The sequence below is a fragment of the Oryx dammah genome, unplaced genomic scaffold (genome assembly GCF_014754425.2).
Source record: "Oryx dammah isolate SB20612 unplaced genomic scaffold, SCBI_Odam_1.1 HiC_scaffold_23, whole genome shotgun sequence".
NCBI lineage: Eukaryota > Metazoa > Chordata > Mammalia > Artiodactyla > Bovidae > Oryx > Oryx dammah.
The window spans coordinates 56065041-56084708 of NW_024070207.1; the positions used below are offsets into that span (position 1 = coordinate 56065041).

General features: G+C 38.1%; 1 protein-coding gene across 2 annotated transcripts in view; it reads right to left on the reverse strand.

Annotated features, from left to right (window-relative positions):
• VAMP7 (vesicle associated membrane protein 7) overlaps window positions 1-19668 on the reverse strand; it is an 87725-nt gene that overhangs the window by 52382 nt on the left and 15675 nt on the right. For both annotated transcript variants that reach the window (XM_040265560.1, XM_040265559.1), the window contains exons 3-4: window positions 16010-16067; window positions 10543-10680 (exon numbers count right to left, since the gene is read on the reverse strand). In XM_040265560.1, the coding sequence (XP_040121494.1) occupies window positions 10543-10680; window positions 16010-16067 (196 nt within the window). The remainder of the gene's footprint in view (window positions 1-10542; window positions 10681-16009; window positions 16068-19668) is intronic.

Genomic DNA, 19668 nt, shown 5'->3' on the forward strand with positions numbered 1-19668 from the left:
ATGACTATCTGAGTCGTGAAGATCTTTTTTGTACAGTTCTTCCATGTATTCTTGCCACCTCTTTTTAATATCTTCTGCTTCTGTTAGGTCCAGACCATTTCTGTCCTTTATTGAGCCCATCTTTGCATGAAATGTTCCCTTGGTATCTCTAATTTTCTTGAAGAGATCTCTAGTCTTTCCCACTCTGTTGTTGTCCTCTATTTCTTTGCATTGATCGCTGAAGAAGGCTTTCTTATCTCTTCTTGCTATTCTTTGGAACTCTGCATTCAGATGCCTATATCTTTCCTTTTCTCCTTTGCTTTTCGCCTCTCTTCTTTCACAGCTATTTGTAAGGCCTCCCCAGACAGCCATTTTGCTTTTTTGCATTTCTTTTCCATGGGGATGGTCTTGATCCCTGTCTCCTGCACAATGTCACAAACTTCATTCCATAGTTTATCAGGCACTCTATCTATCAGATCTAGGCCCTTAAATCTATTTCTCACTTCCACTGTATAATCACACGGGATTTGATTTAAGTCATACCTGAATGGTCTAGCGGTTTTCCCTACTTTCTTCAATTTGAGTCTGAATTTGGTAATAAGGAGTTCATGATCTGAGCCACAGTCAGCTCCGGGTCTTGTTTTTGTTGACTGTATAGAGCTTCTCCATCTTTGGCTGCAAAGAATATAATCAATCTGATTTCAGTGTTGACCATCTGGTGATATCCATGTGTAGAGTCTTCTCTTGTGTTGTTGGAAGAGGGTGTTTGCTATGCCCAGTGCATTTTCTTGGCAAAACTCTATTAGTCTTTACCCTGCTTCATTCCGCATTCCAAGGCCAAATTTGCCTGTTACTCCAGGTGTTTCTTGACTTCCTACTTTTGCATTCCAGTGCTTAGTGAGCCAGCTCTTGCAGCCACCGGTGCTTAGTGATTTAGCACAGTCAATGATGCAGAATTTTTTCTGAAATTCTCTTGCTTTTTCTATGATACAACAGATGTTGGCAATTTGATCTCTGGTTCTTCTGTATTTTCTAAATTCAGCTTGTACATACGGAAGCTCTTGGTTCATGTATTGTTGAAGCCTATTTTGAAGGTTTTTGAACATTACCTTGCTAGCATCTGAAATGAGTGCAACTGTGCAACAGTTTGAACATTCTTTGGTATTGCCCTTCTTTGGGACCGGAATGAAAACTGACCTTTTCCAGTCCTGTGGCCACTGATGAATTTTCCAAATGTGCTGGTATACTGAGTGCAGCACTTTAACAGTATCATCTTTTAGAATTTGAAATAGCTCAGCTGGAATTCCACCACCTCCACTAGCTTTGTTCATAGTGATGCTTCCCAAGGCCCACTTGACTTCACATTACAGGATGTCTGGCTCTAGGTCAGTGATCACAACATCATGGTTATCCAGGTCATTAAGACCTTTTTTGTACAGTTCTTCTGTGTATTCTTGCCACTTCTTAATATCCTCTGTCTCTGTTAGATCCATACCATTTGTCCTTTATTGTGCCCATCTTTGCATGAAATGTTCCCTTGGTGGCTCTAATTTTCTTGAAGAGATCTCTAGTCTTTCCTGTTCTACTGTTTTCTTCTATTTCTTTGCATTGTTCACTTAAGAAGCCTTTCTTACCTTTCCTTGCTATTCTTTGGAACTCAGTATTTCTATACATTTCAAAATGATAACAAACAATAAGCTTAGTTATCATATGTTAAAATCCAAAGACATTATATAGTTACAACTATATATTCACAACATGGCATATTTCATACCTGCGACTCTTTTACATTGCAACTCGAATTCTGTAACTCGGTCTCTTTCACCTATTTCTGTCCTACCCCCAACATTTTTCCTCTGGCAATCATATATTTCTTCTCTGTATCTGTATCTCTGTTAGTGCTTTATTATGTTTCTTTTTTTGATTCTACATATAAGTGAAATCATACAATATCTGTCTTTCTCTTTTTTTTTTCACTTAGCAAGACATCCTCTAGATCCATCAATGTTGCTGCAAGTGACAAGATTTCCTTCATTTTTATGGCTGAGTAATACTCATGTGTGTGTGTGTGTGTGTGTGTGTGTATATACATATCACATCTTCTTTATCCATTTATCTATTGATGCACATTTAGGTTATTTGTATATCTTGGCTGTTGTAAATAATGCTTCAATGAACACAGGGGTGCATGTGCCTTTTCTAATTAGTGTTTCTGTTTTCTTCAGATAAATACCCAGGAGTAGAACTGCTGATAATACGATAGTTCTATTTTTAATTTTTGGACGAATCTCCCTATTGTTTTCCATAGTGGCCGCACCAATTTACACTCCCATCAACAGTGCAGGAGGGTTCCTTTTTCTCTACATCCTCACCAACACTTGTTAATTTCTTGCCTTTTGGACAACAGCCATTCTGACAAGTATGAGGTAATATCTCTCACTGTGGTTTTGACTTGCATTTCCTCGACAAATAGTGATATTGTGTATCTTTTTTTATGTGCCTGTTGGCCATCTGTCTGTCTTCTTTGGAAAGACAGCTATTCAGTTCTTGTGTCCACTTTATAGTTGGTTTTTTTAATATAAATTTATTTTAGTTGGAGGCTTATTACTTTACAATACTGTATTGGTTTTGCCATACATCAACATGAATCCACCACAGGTGTACACGTTTCCCATCTTGAACCCCGCCTCCCACCTCCCTCCCCGTACCATCCCTCTGTGTCATCCCAGTGCACCAGCCCCGAGCATCCTGTATCATGCATTGAGCCTGGTCTGGCAATTTGTTTCACATATGATATTATATATGTTTCAATGCCATTCTCCAAATCATCCTACCCTTGCCCTCTCCCACAGTCCAAAAGACTGTTCTATACATCTGTGTGTCTTTTGCTATCTCACATACAGGGTTATCATTACTATCTTTCTAAATTCCATATATGTTAGTATACTGTATTGGTGTTTTTCTTTTTGGCTTACTTCACTCTGTATAATAGGCTCCAGTTTCATCCACCTCATTAGAACTGATTCAAATGTATTCTTTTTAATGGCTGAGTAATACTCCATTGTGGTTTGTTTTTTAGATGTCCAAGTTTTATCAGTTCTTTGCACATTGTAGGTATTATCCCCTTATCAGATACATTGTTTGCAAATATCTTCTCCCTTTCAGTAGGCAGCCTTTTCATTTTATTGGTAATTTCCTTCACTGAGCAATAGCTTTTCAGTTTGATGCACTCCCATTTGTTTATTTTTGTTTCCCTTGCCAGAGACATATCCAAAAAAACTATCAATACCAATGTTAAAGAGCATACTATGTTTTCTTCTAGACATTTTATGGTTTCAGGTCTTATACTTAAATCTTTAATCCATTTTTAATTTATTTGTGTCCACGGTGTGAGAAAGTAATCCAGTTTGATTCTTTTGCACTTAGCTGTCCAGATTTCCCAACACCATTTAGTGGAAAGGGAAAAAGACAGCTTTTTTCCCCACTGTATATTCTTGCCTCCTTTGTCATATGACCATATAAGCATGGGTTTATTTCTGGACTCTCTATTCTGTTCCATGGGCTTCCCAGGTGGCTCAGTGGTAAAGAATCCACCTGCCAATGCAGGAGATACAAGAGACACAGGTTCGATCCCTGGGTTGAGAAGATCCCCCAGACGAGGAAAGAGCAACCCATTCCAGCATTCCTGCCTGGAAAATCCCATGGACAAAGGAGATTGGTACAGCCCATGGGGTCACAAAGAGCTGGACAAGGCTAAGCATGCATGCATTCCATTCCACAGATCTATGTGTCTATTTTTTTTTGACAGTACTATACTGTTTTGACTATTGCAGCTTTGTAGTATAGCTTGAAATGAGGTAGCGTAATACATCAAGTTTTGTTCTTCTTTCTCAAGATAGTTCTGGCCATTCTGCCATCTTTTATGTCTCCACACAAATTTTAGAATTATTTGTTCTAGTTCCGTTAAAAAAAAAAAAAAACCATCATTGTTGGTATTTTGATAGGGATGGCATTGCCTCTGTAGAATGCATAGCATAGTCTTTATTTTTAGTATAATCATTTTTAACAATATAAATTCTTCAAATCCATGAGCACAGTATATCTTTCCAACTTCTTCAATATCTTCAATATCTTTCATTAGGTTCTTAGCTTTCAGAGTACAGGTCTTTTACCTCTTTAGTTAAATGCATTCTTTTTTATTCTTTTTGATGTGATGGTTAAGTGGGATTGTTTTCGTAATTTGTTTTCCTGATAGTCTGTTGTTAACATATAGAAAGGTGATAGGTTTCTGTATAATTTTGTATCCTGCAATTGTACTGTATTATTTCTAACAATTGCTTTTTTGGAAGTATCTTTAGGATTTTCTATAGATAGTATGATGGTTATCTACAAAGAGAGACAATTCTGCTTCTTCTTTTTGAATTTGGATTCCTTGCATTTCTTTTTTGTATCTGATTACTGTAGCTAGGGGTTCTAACACTATGTTGAATAAAAGTGGTAAGAGTGGCATCCTTGTCTTATTCCAAATTTTAGAGGGAATGCTTTCAGTTTTTCACTACTTAGTATGATGTTAGCTGTAGGCCTGTCATACATACCCTTTATTATGATGGGGTATGTTTCCACTTTGTTGAGAGGTTTTATCATAAATGGATGTTGAATACTGTTAAAAGCTTTTTCTGTACCTATTGAGATAATCATATGATTTTTATTCTTCAATTTGTTATCCTGGTGTATCACACTGATTTCCAGATACTGAACCATCCTTGCATCTTTGAAATAAATCCCACTTGATCATGTGTATAATCCTTTCAATGTATTGGTGAATTCAGTTTGTTAAATTGTGATTTCTAAATCTATGTTCATTAGCTATAATGGCCTGTAATTTTCTTCATTTGTGATATCTTTGCTTTTGTGTCAGGGTGATTGTTGACCTACAGAATGAGTTTGGATGTGTTCCTTTTGCTGCAATTTTTGGAAGAGTTTTCTAAATGTTTGGTAGAATTGACCTGTGAAGCCATCTGGTCCTAGACTTTTGTTTGTTGGAAGTTTTAAAACTTCCATTTTCAATATCATTACTGGCAATTGTTCTGTTCATGTTTTCTATTTCTTCTTGGTTCAGTCTTGGGAGACTGTGCATTTCTAGGAATTTCCCTGTTTCTCTTAGTTTGTCCATTTTACTGGCATATAGTTGTTCATAGTAGTCTATTATGAACTTTGCATTTCTGTGTTACCTGTTTAATTTTTCCTTTTTTCTTATTTTATTGATCTGAGCCCGATTTTCTTTCTTGATTAGTCTGGATAAAAGTGATCAGCTTTGTTTATCTTATCAAAGAACTAGCTCTTAGTTTCATTGATCTTTTCTATTATTTCCTTATCTCTGATTCACTTATTTTTGCTCTCATTTTTATGATTTCTTTCTTTCTACTAATTTGGGGTTTTGTTTTTTCTTTCCCTGGGTCCTTTGGGTGTAATGTTTGTTTGATATTTTCCTTGTTTCCTGAGGTAAAATTCTATTACTATAAACATTACTCTTAGAACTGCTCTTGCTGGATCCCATAGAGTTTGAATCACTGTGTTTTCATTTTCATTTGTCTTCAAATATTCTTTTTCTCCAAGTATTTTTTTAATTTCCTCTTTGGTTCTTCAGTAATCCATTGTTTAGTAGCATATTGTTTAGCCTTCAAGTGTTTGTGTTTTTTGGATTTTTTTTTCTTATAGTTGATTTCTAACCTCATAACATTGTGGTTAGAAAAAACGCTTGACATGAATTCAATTTTTCTTAAATTTACTGAGGCTTGTTTTATGCCCAGCATGTGATCTGTCCTGGAGAATGTGCTGTGTGCACTTGGAAAGAATGTGTGTTTTGCTGTTTTTGGACAGAATGTTCTATATGTGTCAATTAAGCCCAAGTAGGTGTAATGTGTTGTTTAAGACCAGTGTTTCCTCACTGATTTTCTGTCTAGATGATCTGTCCATTGAGGTAAGTGTGGTGTTAAACTCTCCTACTATTATTGTTACTATCAATTTCTTACTTTATGTCTATTAATATTTGCCTTATATATTTAGGTGCTCCTATGCTGGGTGCATATACATTTATAATTGTTGTATCTTCTCGGATTAATTCCTTTATCATTAAGTAATGTCTTTGTCTCTTACAGTTTTTGTTTTAAAGTCTATTTTCTCTGATATAAGTATTGCTATCCCAGCTTCCCTTTCATTTCTTTTTTTTTCCCTTTCATTTCTATTTGCATGGAATAACCTTTCCCATCCCTTCAGTTTCTGTTTTTGTCTTTAGAGCCACACTGAGTCCCCTGTAGGCAGTATATATATATTTGGGTTTGGTTTTGTTATCCATTCAGCCACTCTGTGTCTTTTGACTAGAGCATTTAGTCCATTTCCATTTAATTATTGATAGGTATGTACTTACTGCCATTTTGTTAATTTTCAGTTGTTTTTGTACTTCTCTTTTGTTCTTTTGCTTTCATCCCTTATGATCTGATTAGTATCTTTTGTGTTATATTTGGATTTCTTTCCCTTTGTGTGTATCTAGTATAGGTTTTCTGGTTTACGATTATCATAAGGTTTGTATATAACAATCTGTATATATCTACATGATTATTTTAAGTTGCTCATCTCTTAAGTAGAAATGCATTTTAATAACCCTACATTTTTATGCCCCCTCCCACAGTTACTGTTTTGACATATTTTATACCTCTTTTTGTTTTGAAATCCCTTACTGTGGTTATGGGTGATTTTACTCCTTTTATAATCCTCCTCATAGCTTTATACGTGATTGGTTTAGTACCCTTACTGTGTATTTGCCTTTACCAATGAGATTTCTCCTTTCATAATTTTCATATTTCTTCTTGCAACCATTTTTGCGGCTTGGAGAAGCCCCTTAAACATTTCCTTTAAAGCAAGCCTGGTGGTGATGAACTCTTTTAGCTTTTGTTTATCTGTAAAACTTTCTATTTCTCTATCAAATCTGAGTGAAAGCCTTGTTGAGGATTCTTGGTTGTCGCTTTTTCCCTTTTACCACTTGAAATGGGAATTTCCTTGTGTGCAACATTTTGCTTTTCCCTAGCTGCTTTTAATATTCTCTCTCTATCTTTAATTTTTGCCATTTTAATTACAATGTCTTGGTGTGGTCCTGTGGGAACTCTCTGTGCTTGCTGGACCTGGATATCTGTTTCTTTCCCCAAGTTAAGGAAGTCTTCAGTTAATTTGCTTTCAAATATGTTCTCTGACCCCTTTTCTCCTTCTTCTGGGAGCCCTATCATGCAAATGTTAGTACAGCTGATGCTGTTTCAGAGGTTTCTTAAACAGTACTCATTTCTTTTATTTATTCTTTTTTTCTGTTGAGCTTCAGTGATTTCCACTATTCTGTCTTACAGCTCACTGATCTGTTCCTCTGTATCATACAACTCACTGTTGATTCCTTCTAGTGTATTTATTTCAGTTATTGTATTCTTCATCTTTGCTTGGTCATTCTTTACATATTCTAACTCTTTGTTAAGAAATTCTAATTTCTCACTCTGTTAATCCAATCATTTATTGGGTTCTTTGATCATTTTACAATCACTACCTTGAGTTTTTTATTGGGTAGGTCGCTTATGTCCACTTCACTTAGCTCTTCTTATGGGCTTTTCTCTTGTTCTTTCATTTGCAACATGTTCCTCTGTCTCATTTTGCCTAATTTCCTTTTTAATTTCTATGTATTTGGTAAGTTGATTACATTTCCTGACCTTGAAGAAGTGGCCTTTTCTAGGAAACATCCTATGAATCCTAGCAGTGTACTTCCCTCTGGTCACCAGAGCCATATGCTGTAGGGACAGTACCTACATAGGCTGTGTGGGTCCTTCTGTTGTGGACAATCTGCTGGGCATGGCTGGCCCCCAGTCTGGTTGGTTCCCAGACCTTACCTTGCACAGAGGCTGTCAGCCACTGGTGGGCAGGGCCAGGTCACAAGCCAGCTGGCTGCAGAGACCCAGAGGGTACTGGGATCTCTGACTGAAGGGCCTTGGAGGGTCCCAAGCTGGTGTTGGTCTGCTGCTGGGCAGGGCAAGCACCCAGTGGGTCCTGGGACTGCTGTTTGTCCACTGGCTGGTGAGACCTACTGATTTGTGGAGCTGGACCATGGGATCTCTGGCTGAAGGTTTCTGGAGGTTCCAGAGTTGATGTGCCAGCCTGCTGGTGGGTGAGGCTGGGGTCCAGGGGGTCCTGGGGTGGCGCCTGCTCACCAGTAGGTGATCTTGGCCCTGGGGATAGTGCTGGCTCACTGGTGGGCAGATCCAGGTTTCAGGATCTCTGGCTGCAGGGCCTAAGTCGGGGTTCCCAGGGCTAGTGCACACACACTGGTGTGCAGGGCCATGTCCTAAGCCCCCTGTAGGTTCAGGGGTTCTTAAAGCAACCAGCCTGCAGTAAGTGGGGCTGATTCCGTTTGGCTAGTTGTTTGACTTGAGATGTCTCAGCATTGGTGCAGATAGGCTGGTGGGTAGGGCCACGTCCTGACATTAATATGCTAAATTGTGCTTACGGGCTCCATTGGTAAAGAATGGTAGAATGAGGTCCCAAAAATGCCTACCACCAATGTCTATGTCTCAAGGGTGAGCTTCAGTGGCTTTCCACCTTTCCATGAGACTCTCCAAGATCAGCAGGTGGATCTGATCTGGGCTCCTTTCAAATTACTGCTTCTGCCCTCATTTCCTGAGCATGCGGATTTTATACATGCTGTTTAAGAGTAGAGTCTCTATTTCTCACAGTCTTTTCAGCACTCTTGAAATTAAGCCCTGCTGGTCTTCAAAGCCAGATATTCTGGGGGCTCTTCTTCCCAATGGAGGACTCCAGGGCTCAGGAGCCTCATGTGGAGCTTGAGCCCCTAGCTGCTTGGAGAGAATCTCTGCAATTGTAATTATCATTCCACTTGTGGGCCACCCACTCCAAGGTATGGATCTTGATTATACTGTATGTCTGCCCCTCTGTCTTCTTATGGTTCCTTCTCTATATCTTCAATAGTATAATATTCTTTCTGCTAGTCTTCTGATCTTTCTCATCAATAGCTGCTCTGTAAACAGTTGTAATTTTGGTGTGTCCATGGAAGGAGGTAAGCTCAGGGTTTCCTACTTCACCATCTTGGGCATCAACTTGAACCTATTTATTTTCAAATGGGCATTGGTATATATTTTGCTGATGATGTTTTACTTAGATATATGTATATAAGTATTTCCTACTGGAAGTATGAAACAAACCAACTGAATAATAAAGACTCATAACTATTTAAATGAACTTCATCCCGACAGGATGCATATTTAGAAGTATAATCCTCAAAAAGGTATTAAAAACAACACTTACAGGAGAAATAAAGAGGAAATTATTCAATGACAGTGAGTCCTTTTTTCTCATTCACAACACTATCATAGATAAAACTTATGTCTTTGCACTCATACGGTTTGATGGATAAAAAGTAAGCATTCTTTAATGCAAAATAAGACCACAATGAAATATCATTACACATCCACAAGGATGAATAACATTAAAAAGACAGACCATAAGAAGTGTTGGCAAGTATGCAGAAACACTGGAAGTGCTAGTGGGAATATAAATGGTACAACCACTTTGGAAAAAAGTTTGATGATTCATTATAAAATTAAACATCATTCACCATATGACCCAGCAATTCCACCCCTAGGTATTTACCAAAGAAAAATAAAAACACATGTCTATGCAAAGACTTGTACATGGATATTCATAATAGTTTTGTTGGTGATAGCTGAAAACTGGAAGTAACTCAAATATCCAGCAACAGGTGAATGGATAAACAAATTGTGTTATATGCATACAATACTACTCAGATAAAAAGGAAACTACTGATTTATACAATATGGATCAATATCAAAAACCTTACACTGAGCAAAACAAGGAAGATACAAAAGAGTATATAATGTATGATTCCATTTATAAGAAATTCTAGAAAAGAGAAAACTAATTTATGGTGACAAAAATAGAGCAGCAGTTGCCTCAGGGAAGGACCTGACTGCATAGGAACATGAGGACTCCTTTAGAGTCATGAGATGTTTTGTATCTGTAAAAAGTATATAAATATGTATATGTATATATAAATGTATGTATATGTATAATATGTATATATATGTATAAATTCACTGAACTGAGAATTAAGTATTCATACAGATAAACAGATTTTCAAATGACTAACTGAGCTACCCAAAAATTAAATTTACCTTGTGGGAGGGTAGAGGTTAATCTACAGGTTAAGACACCATTTGGCATGTTGAGTGGATTGACACATTAAATGGGTAGTTGAAGTAGATGATCTTTAATCTCCTTCCCAATCATGAGATACTCTGACCACCATTTATAGAGAATATCACTTTCCATCCTAAAATGGCCCATTTATATACTTTTTTTAATCTGGGAAGTTTTACTATCTTGGCATATAATAACAGTCAGAAAAATACACTGCAGGTCAGGGGCCCCTATATCCATGGTTCTTTAAAGTAATAAAGAAAATATGAATCAAATACTATATCCCAAGAAAGATCTTACCAGCTGTGCAGCCAAGACACTTGAGAACTCACTATTCATGGCATATGGGAGTGCTGTTTGTGCTCTTGAACCATATGTAGTCTGGAACCTCTTCTTTATCTCATTCAGAAAATTAAAGGCTCGCGAACGCTCAAAATCCTGAGGAGATGAATACAGAGTTAACACTAAACAAAAATGATATGGATGATTAAAAACAACCAAAAGAACAGCTAATATTTACTGAGCAATGATTCTACGAGGAGGAACTGACCTCATTTTACAGATACAGAAACAAAGGCTCTAAAAAGAAACTAACTTGCCAAAAGTGAAACTAGTAAATGAAAGAGCTGAGTTGAATCCAAATGTTAGATTACTGCCAACTAAGATCACAATACCTACGCTAGCATCTTAAGAGCAGGAATTGGGTTTTACTCCAACCATATCTTTCACAGGATCTATTAGAAAGCCCAGCACAAGAAGATGCTTGAGAAATCCATTGTAATAGTACAGTCTTTCACACACAAAGATAACACTATTGACATAAACTTTTAATTAACTTTTTTCAGTAGTGGAGGTATATTTGAAAAGATCAAGGAATGTGCTCTTGTCTAGTTCCAGTCAAAAACTGTGTGTATGTGTATAACCTATACACAAAAGTACAATTATAGCTTAAGAAATTTAAGACTCAACTCTGACCAACCCAAATTTAGTGCTATTTCTCACCTACTCCCAGCACTTTCACATCAGTCATTTCAGATATAACTGGATTTTAAAATAATTTTAGAAAATACTGTGAAACCAGGGAATGTAAGTCATTGTGATAATCACTATGGTTGCCACACATCTCCAATTCACCTAAGATGAGTAGTCTAAGCCAAGAATTCTTAAAGTTGGGTCAATGGTCCAAATTCAAGGGGCCAATGTATTTGGATTAAAAAAAAATCTCATTATTATTTTCACCGAACTTTAACTCAAATTTCAACTGTGAATGTAGTAACAAAATAGAGTAGTATTAAACAGTATCTGGGACTCTGTCACCAAGAGAAGTCTTTTTTGCATATATCATCAGTTACAGACATCTCTCAAAATATCATTAACACTTATCACCACATCAAAACTATGTTTATTAAACCCATGACTATATCTTGTTATTAGTGAATTCATAAAGAAGCATATATTACTAAATCAATATTTAAACTATTTTGAATACTGTGAAAGTCACTCAGTTGTGTCTGACTCTGTGACCCCATGGACTGTAGCCTGCCAGGCTCCTCTGTCCATGAAATTCTCCAGGCCAGAATACTGGAGTGGGTAGCTGTTCCCTTCTCCAGGGGATCTTCTCAACTCAGGAATCAAACCCAGGTCTCCTGCATTGCAGGCAGGTTCTTTATCACCTGAGCCACCAGGGAAGCCCTGAATACTGAATTTCAACATAACTGGTATTACTAGGTTGGTGCAAAAGTAATTTTGATTTTGTATTGTTGAACTTTGCCATTTGATATTGAAATACATTTTTAAATACATATGGTTATGTTACATATCATTTTAATGAGCATTTCTTGTTTTATGATTTTTGCTAATTATTACTTGCTAACTATATGTATTTTAGACTATGGAAATGATATTAGGCAAAAAGCAAATCTGAGTGATTTTCTTATTTGAGTTCAATATAGGTCATAGCTGCAGAGACAACTCACATCAACAATGTGTTTGGCCCACGAACTGCTAACAAATGTACAGTGCAGTGGTGGTTCAATGAACTTTTCAAAGAAATCAAGTCTTGACAATAAGAACCACAGTGGCTGGCCATCAGAAGTTGACAATAACTAACTGAGAGCATCATCAAAGCTGATTCTCTCACAACTACATGAGAAGTTACCCAAGAACTCAATGTTGATCATTCTATGGTCATTTGGCAATTGAGGGAAATTGGTAAGGTGAAAAAGTTTGATAAGTGGTTGCCTACTGTTGTTGTTGAGTCACTCAGTTGTGTCCAACTATTTGCAACCCATGGACTGCAGCATGCCAGGCTTCCCTATCCTTCACCATCTACCAGAGCTTGCTCAAAATCATGTCCATTGACTCAGTGATGCCATACAACCATCTTGTCCTCTGTCGTCCCCTTCTCCTCCTGCCTTCAGTACTTTCCAGCATCAGAGTCTTTTCTAATGAGTTGGCTCTTTGCATTAGGTGGCCAAAGTATTGGAGCTTCATCATCAGTCCTTCCAAAGAATAGTCAGGGATGATTTCCTTTAGGATTGACTGGTTTGATCTCCTTGCAGTCCAAGGGACTGTCAAGAGTCTTCTCCAACACCACAGTTCAAAACCATTAATTCTTCGGCGCTCAGCTTTCTTCACAGTCCAACTCTCACATCCATACATGACTACTGGAAAAACCATAGCTTTGACTATATGGACCTTTGTTGGCAAAGTAACGTCTCTGCTTTTTAATGTCTAGGTGGGTCATATTTTCTCTTCCAAGGAGCAAGCACCTTTTAATTTTATGGCTGCAGTCACCATCTGCAGCAATTTTGGAGCCCAAGAAAATAAAGTCTGTCACTCTTTCCATTGTTTCCCCATCTATTTGCCATGACGTAATGGGAACAGGTGCCATGATCTTTGTTTTTTGAATGTTGAGTTTTAAGTCAGGTTTTTTGCTCTCTTCTTTCATCTTCATCAAGAAGTTCTTTAGTTCTTTGCTTTCTGCCATAAGGGTGGTGTCATCTGCATATCTGAGGTTATTGATATTTATCCCAGCAATGTTGATTCCAGCTTGTTCTTCATCCAGTCTGGCATTTTTCATGATGTACACTGCATGTAATTAAATAAACAGGGTGACAATATACAGCCTTGACATACTCCTTTCCCAATTTGAAACCAGTCTATTGTTCCATGTCCTGTTCTAAGTGTTGCTTCTTGACCTGCATACAGGTTCTGCAAGAGGCAATTAAGGCGGTTTAGTAGTCCCATCTCTTTAAGAATTTTCCACAGTTTGTTGTGATTCACAGAGTCAAACGTTTTAGTGTAGTCCATGAAGCAGAAGTTGATTTTTTTTTTAATTCTCTTGCTTTCTCTATGATCCAACAGATGTTGGCAATTTGATCTCTCTGGTTCCTCTGCCTTTTTTAACTCCAACTTGAACATCTGGAAGTTCACAGTTCATGTACTATAGAAGTCTGGCTTGGAGAATTTTGAGCATTACTTTGCTAGCATGTGAAATGAGTGCAATTGGGCAGTAGTCTGAACATTCTTTGGCATTGCTCTTCTTTGGCACTGGAATGAAAACTGATCTTTTCCAGTCCTGTGGCCACTGCTGAATTTTTTAAATTTGCTGGCATACTGAATGCAGCATTTTAACAGCATCATCTTTCAGGATTTGAAATAGCTCAGCTGGAATTCCATCACCTACACTCTTTGTTCATAGTGATGTTTCCTAAGGCCCACTTGACTTTGCCCTCTAAGATGTATGGCTCTAGGTGAGTGATCACACCATTGCGGTTATCTGCATCATGAAGATCTTTTTGTATAGTTTTTCTGTGTACTCTTGCCACCTCTTCTTAGTATCTTCTGCTTCTGTTAGGTGCATACTGTTACTGTCCTTATTGTGCTCATCTTTGTGTGAAATGTTCCCTTGGTATCTAATTTTCTTGAAGAAATCTCCAGTCTTTCCCATTGTACTGTTTCCTTCTATTTCTTTGCATTGTTCACTTAGAAGTCTTTCTTATCTCTCATTGCTATTCTTTGGAACTCTCCATTCAGATGGGTATATCTTTCCTTTTCTCCTTTGCCTTTCCCCTCTTTTTCTCAGTTATCTGTAAGGCCTCCTCAGACAAGCTCTTTTCCTCCTGAGCTGACCACAAATCAAAAATAGATCATCATTTTGAAGTGTTATCTTCTCTTATTCTACACAACAACAACAAACCACTTCTTGGTTGGATTGTGATGTGCGAGAAAAACTGGATTTTCCACAACAACCAGCTCAGTGGTTGAACTGAGATGAAACTCCAAAGCGCTTCCCCATGCCAAACTTGCACCAAGGAAAAAAAAAAGGTATTAGTCACTGTTTGGTTGTCTACTGCCCATCTGATCCACTACAGCTTTCTGAATCTTGGCAAAACCATTAACATCTGAGAAGTATGCTCAGCAAATTAAGGAGATGCACCAAAAATTGCAATGACTGCAGCCGGCATCAGTCAACAAAAAGGGCCCAGTTCTTCTCTGCAGCAATGCCCGGCCACTCGTCACATAACCAATGCTTCAAAAGTTGAATGAATTGGGCTATGAAGTTTTGCCTCATCTGCCATATTTACTTGACCTCTTGCAAACTGACTACCACTTCTTCAAGCATCTCAACAACTTTTTGCAGGGAAAATGCTTCCACTTTTGCAGGGAAAATGCTTCCACGACCAGCAGCACACAGAAAAAGCTTTCCAAGAGTTCATCAAATCCTAAGGCACAGATTTTTTTTTGCTACAGGAATAATCAAGCTTATTTCTCATTGGCAAAAATGTGTTGATTGTAATGGTTCTTATTTTGATTAATAAATATGTGTTTGAGCCTAGTTATAATGATTTAAAATTCAGGGTCCAAAACTGCTATTACTTTTGCAGCAACCTAATAAAATCATGCATTTAAAAAATTCTGGGAGTGATCCATGAGCAGCAAAGAGGTCTGTGATACAATAAATGTTAAGAACCACTACCTATGGCAATCATGCCAATTCCATGGCTCTTGTCTGTGATCAATTTAAAAATAAGTACATAACCTAGTCCTAGCCATAAGGCATGAAAAGTCCACTTTGAAAGTGGGAGAAGGGAAAGGTGTGCCTCGGGAGTTTCCTCATTCCTGCAGGAAGAGACTTGAGAAGACATAGCCCCTCTTTTTTGGACACAAATAAATAAGCACATAGCTCTTTGAAACCATAAGGGAAATGTGTCCAAGAAGAAGTCGACACTAGGATTGCAGAGAGGAGAGAGGACCTTGATGGCACTGTTAAGGTATTGAGCATTTTGCATCAAACTACAAATACTCAAAAACAACCTACCAATGTAAACTATGGGTTTACAAAGTTGGTTATAATGTGTTGTGATTTTGTTTTCCCAAAGTCCACATACATTAAAAAATTCACTAACTACTGACTAAAGGAGTGAAATAATCTATTTACTATTTCAGATAAATTTTGAGGTTCTGATACTGAAGAATCATAATAATGAACACCAATTCTCACTATACAATAAATTAAGTGTAGAAGTTATAATAAATGGTTCATCTAAAACTCTACAAAACCAAACTGATTTGCATATGCCCAGATATCAACTTTTTCTGTGATTTGCTGCTTTATATGACAAATGCAAAGCATAAAAAACAATTTTGAGCTATAGAAAGTTATATTTGCGTCAACTTTACCCACCACAGATACAGATAATTAAGAACTAACTCTACTAATGTTACACATAGTTAAAGAGCAACATGTCCTCAAATTACTTACATCATCAGTGATACAAAGATATACAATCCTGTCTTGGCAGATGTAATGAAACAGATAACTGTAGAATAAAAGATATAAAACTTACTGTGGTTATGAGCAACATCTCTTTCACTTCTATCTTCTATCTACGTATAAGAAATTTTAGAACTGCCAACATGACCATATTATTTACAAATACTGTCTATTTTCCCTCTCCCCTATATACCTATTTCTCTCAAGTCAAACTTGATAGAAATAAATAAGAAATTAAAACAAGGTCTCTATCCTATCTAAATAGTGCAACATCATGCACATTATTCATAAAAATAATATCTAAGAAAGCATACTTGGACTGTTTTTGCTCTGCTGCACGGCATGCCGGATCTTAGTTCCCTGACCAGGGACTGAACCCAGGCCCAGCAGGGAAAGCACTGAATCCTAACCACCGGATTGCTAGAGAAGTCTCAGATTCTTAAGGTTTGAACAAGAGATGACATCTGAAGGACACATAATTAAGATAAACACCCAAATGGGCCACACAGAGCAAACATTTTTTTCTACCAGATACTCAACAATGACATATATTTGGCATCAACTCAGAGCCAGTTACTGGGTTAGGTGCTGAGGATACAAATAAGCAAAATCATCAGTCCATGCCTTCAGAGAATGAAAGTATAGGCAACTGTGGAACTGCATAGTAAGGAGGATGATAAAGAGTTAGAGGGGAGGGGAAGAGTTAAAGGCAGTACATGGTGCTATAGGGATATAGAAGAGACACCTTTATCTATATAGAGGAGTTTGGCAAAGGGTAACTGGAGGACATCCCGGAGCACATATCTGAGCTGAACCTGAAGACTAAGTAAGAGATGGCAAGAAGAACAAGTGAAGACCAACAGGCTTAAGGGCTTTGAGATAAAACAGCACATAAGGGTTTGAAAGTAAAATTAATTAACATGGCTAAAGTGTAGAATGTACAGAACAAAAATAAATGGCTTCCACAAAGGAGGCTGTAAGTAAGCAAATACTTTCAAATCTTGTGTAAGGTTTTCAAGTCTCACTATATCTATATAATCCTAAGAACAACGATCAAGCATCAAACGGTCTTAGCAAGGGGAGTGTGATCAGAACTGACACAGAAAAAGGATGCTTTGGCTAGAGTAAGAGAACTAATCAAAAGGAGGAGCAGGCAGGAGACTACTAAGTAGAACACTGAAGAAAACAAACTAAAGTACCATGGGCAACGAAGAAGGAACAGATAAAAGAACTTGAGGACTGGCTATTGGGGTTGAGGCAGAGGGGTAATTTGATTTTGCTTCCCAGATTTCTACTCTGGGCAAGTAGATACACAAGAGTAGCTGCTGAATTGTATCACTAATGTTCACATAGAGGTTTGATATGAATTATAAGGAGGTGTTAGAACTCAAATGTCTTCCTCCACCACTCTGAAACTGTTCACATCAACTCCACCAATCATTTCCACACTCCATATCCAGTGGCTCTCTCTGACACATTTGATACTGCTGACCATTTCCTTCCTCTAGAAACTGCTCTCTCTTCACTAGATTTTTTGACACCAGGCTTGCCTGGTTTATATGGTAATCTCTTTCCCTCTCTGTTGATGCTTTCCAGCATCCTCAGCCCCCTGCTTTTCTCACAAAGACTCCTTGGAGGGTGGCACCCACTTTCATGTTTTGCTGCTGATACCTGTTTTCAGCTAATACAATTACACTGATTTCCAAATCTAAATCTGACCTATCTCCTGAGCTCAAGACCTGAATATGCTACTGTTGGCTAGATATATCTAACTAGACATACCATAGACAAACACAGCAGGTACAAAAATAGAAGTCACCATTCCCCCCACAAAATTTGTTTCTGCTAAACCACACTTTTTGCCTTTTCATACTTTTCATGGGGTTCTCAAGGACTTTAGAAGTTCTTTGGAAGGACAGATGCTGAAGCTGAAACTCCAATACTTTGGCCACCTGATGCAAAGAACTGACTCATTGGAAAAGACCCTGATGCTGGGAAAGATTGAAGGCAGGAGGAGAAGGGGACGATATAGGATGAGATGGTTGGATGGCATCACTGACTCGATGTACATGAGTTTGAGCAGGCCACAGGAGTTGGTAATAAAACACAGAAGCATGGTGTGCTGCAGTACATTGGGTTGCAAAGAGTCAGACACGACTGAGTGACTGGACTGAACTGAAACCACACTTAGAATTGATGCTTTCAAACTGTGGTGCTAGAGAAGACTCTTGAGAGTTCCTTGGACAGCAAGGAGATCAAACCAGTCAATCTTAAAGGAAATCAATCCTGAATACTCATTGAAAGTACTGATGCTAAAGATGAAGCTCCAATACTTTGGCCACCTGATGCAAACAGCTGACTCCTTGGAAAAAACTGATGCTAGGAAAGATTGAAGGCAGAAGAAGAGGTCGACAGAGTGAGATGGTTGGATGACATCACTGATTCAATGGATGTGAACTTGGGCAAACTCCAGGAGATAATGAGGGACAGGGAACCTGGCATGCTGCAGTCCATTGGGTCACAAAGAGTCAGACACAATTGGTGATTGGACAACAACAACAAAACCACACTTGGGAGTACCTTGGCGCAAAGACCATAGGAGGTAATGAGGTATGGTTGCTGCCATCAAGGAGCCTATAGTCAGGGAACAGAGACAAAAAAGGAAGACTGCAATTATAAAACAGTGTCAGAAGTGATATAATGAATAAATACAGGATACTATGCTGCTGCTAAGTCACTTCAGTCGTGTCCAAGTCTGTGCAACCCCATAGACGGCAGCCCACCAGGCTCCCCTGTCCCTGGGATTCTCCAGGCAAGAACACCGGAGTGGGTTGCCATTTCCTTCTCTAATGCATGAAGGTGAAAAGTGAAAGTGATGTCACTCAGTCGTGTCCTACCCTCAGTGACCCCATGGACTGCAGTCTTCCAGGCTCCTCCGTCCATGGGATTTTCCAGGCAAGAGTACTAGAATGGGGTGCCATTGCCTTCTCTGACAGGATACTATGGAGACACATAAAAAGGGGGCACCTGGCACAGTCTTGGAGTTTTCAGGGGTTTCTAGAAGAGGAAACATAAGCTCAGGAAGACAAACGCAAATTTTGAAAAAGTAACAGCTATTGCAGAGGCTAAAAAGAGTGAACGAACCCAGAATTGATATGCACGTAACTAAGTATGGCTGAAGAACAAAACTGAGGGCTCAAGTAATGACAGATGGGGCCAGAAGAGGCAAATCTTGAAGAATTTTTCAAGCTGACTTATGAAACTTTACCCTGAGTACCTGGTGAAGGAAGGGACATTATTAGAATCGCCCTTTTAGAAGGATTAAAGTGAAAATTAGAAAGTATTTCATTTGGGACATGTAAAATGAGCAAAAATGTACCAGGGGACCTAGGAGGGGAAGGACATTCCAAGATGCAAGATCAAAAATATATATATACCAAAGCTTAAAATAACATAGATTGGTCTGGGAATGACAAAGATATCTATAGAGACAAAGATGGAAAAGTCAGAAATAGACAAAATAATGAAGGCTTAGTTTGGGTTTTAAGCAAGAAAGTATAATCTTAGGAATGTTAAATACAGATTTAAGGAGGGACCAACTAGAAGCAGAAAGACCAGTTGTGGTTTAGTCGCTCAGTCATGTCCAA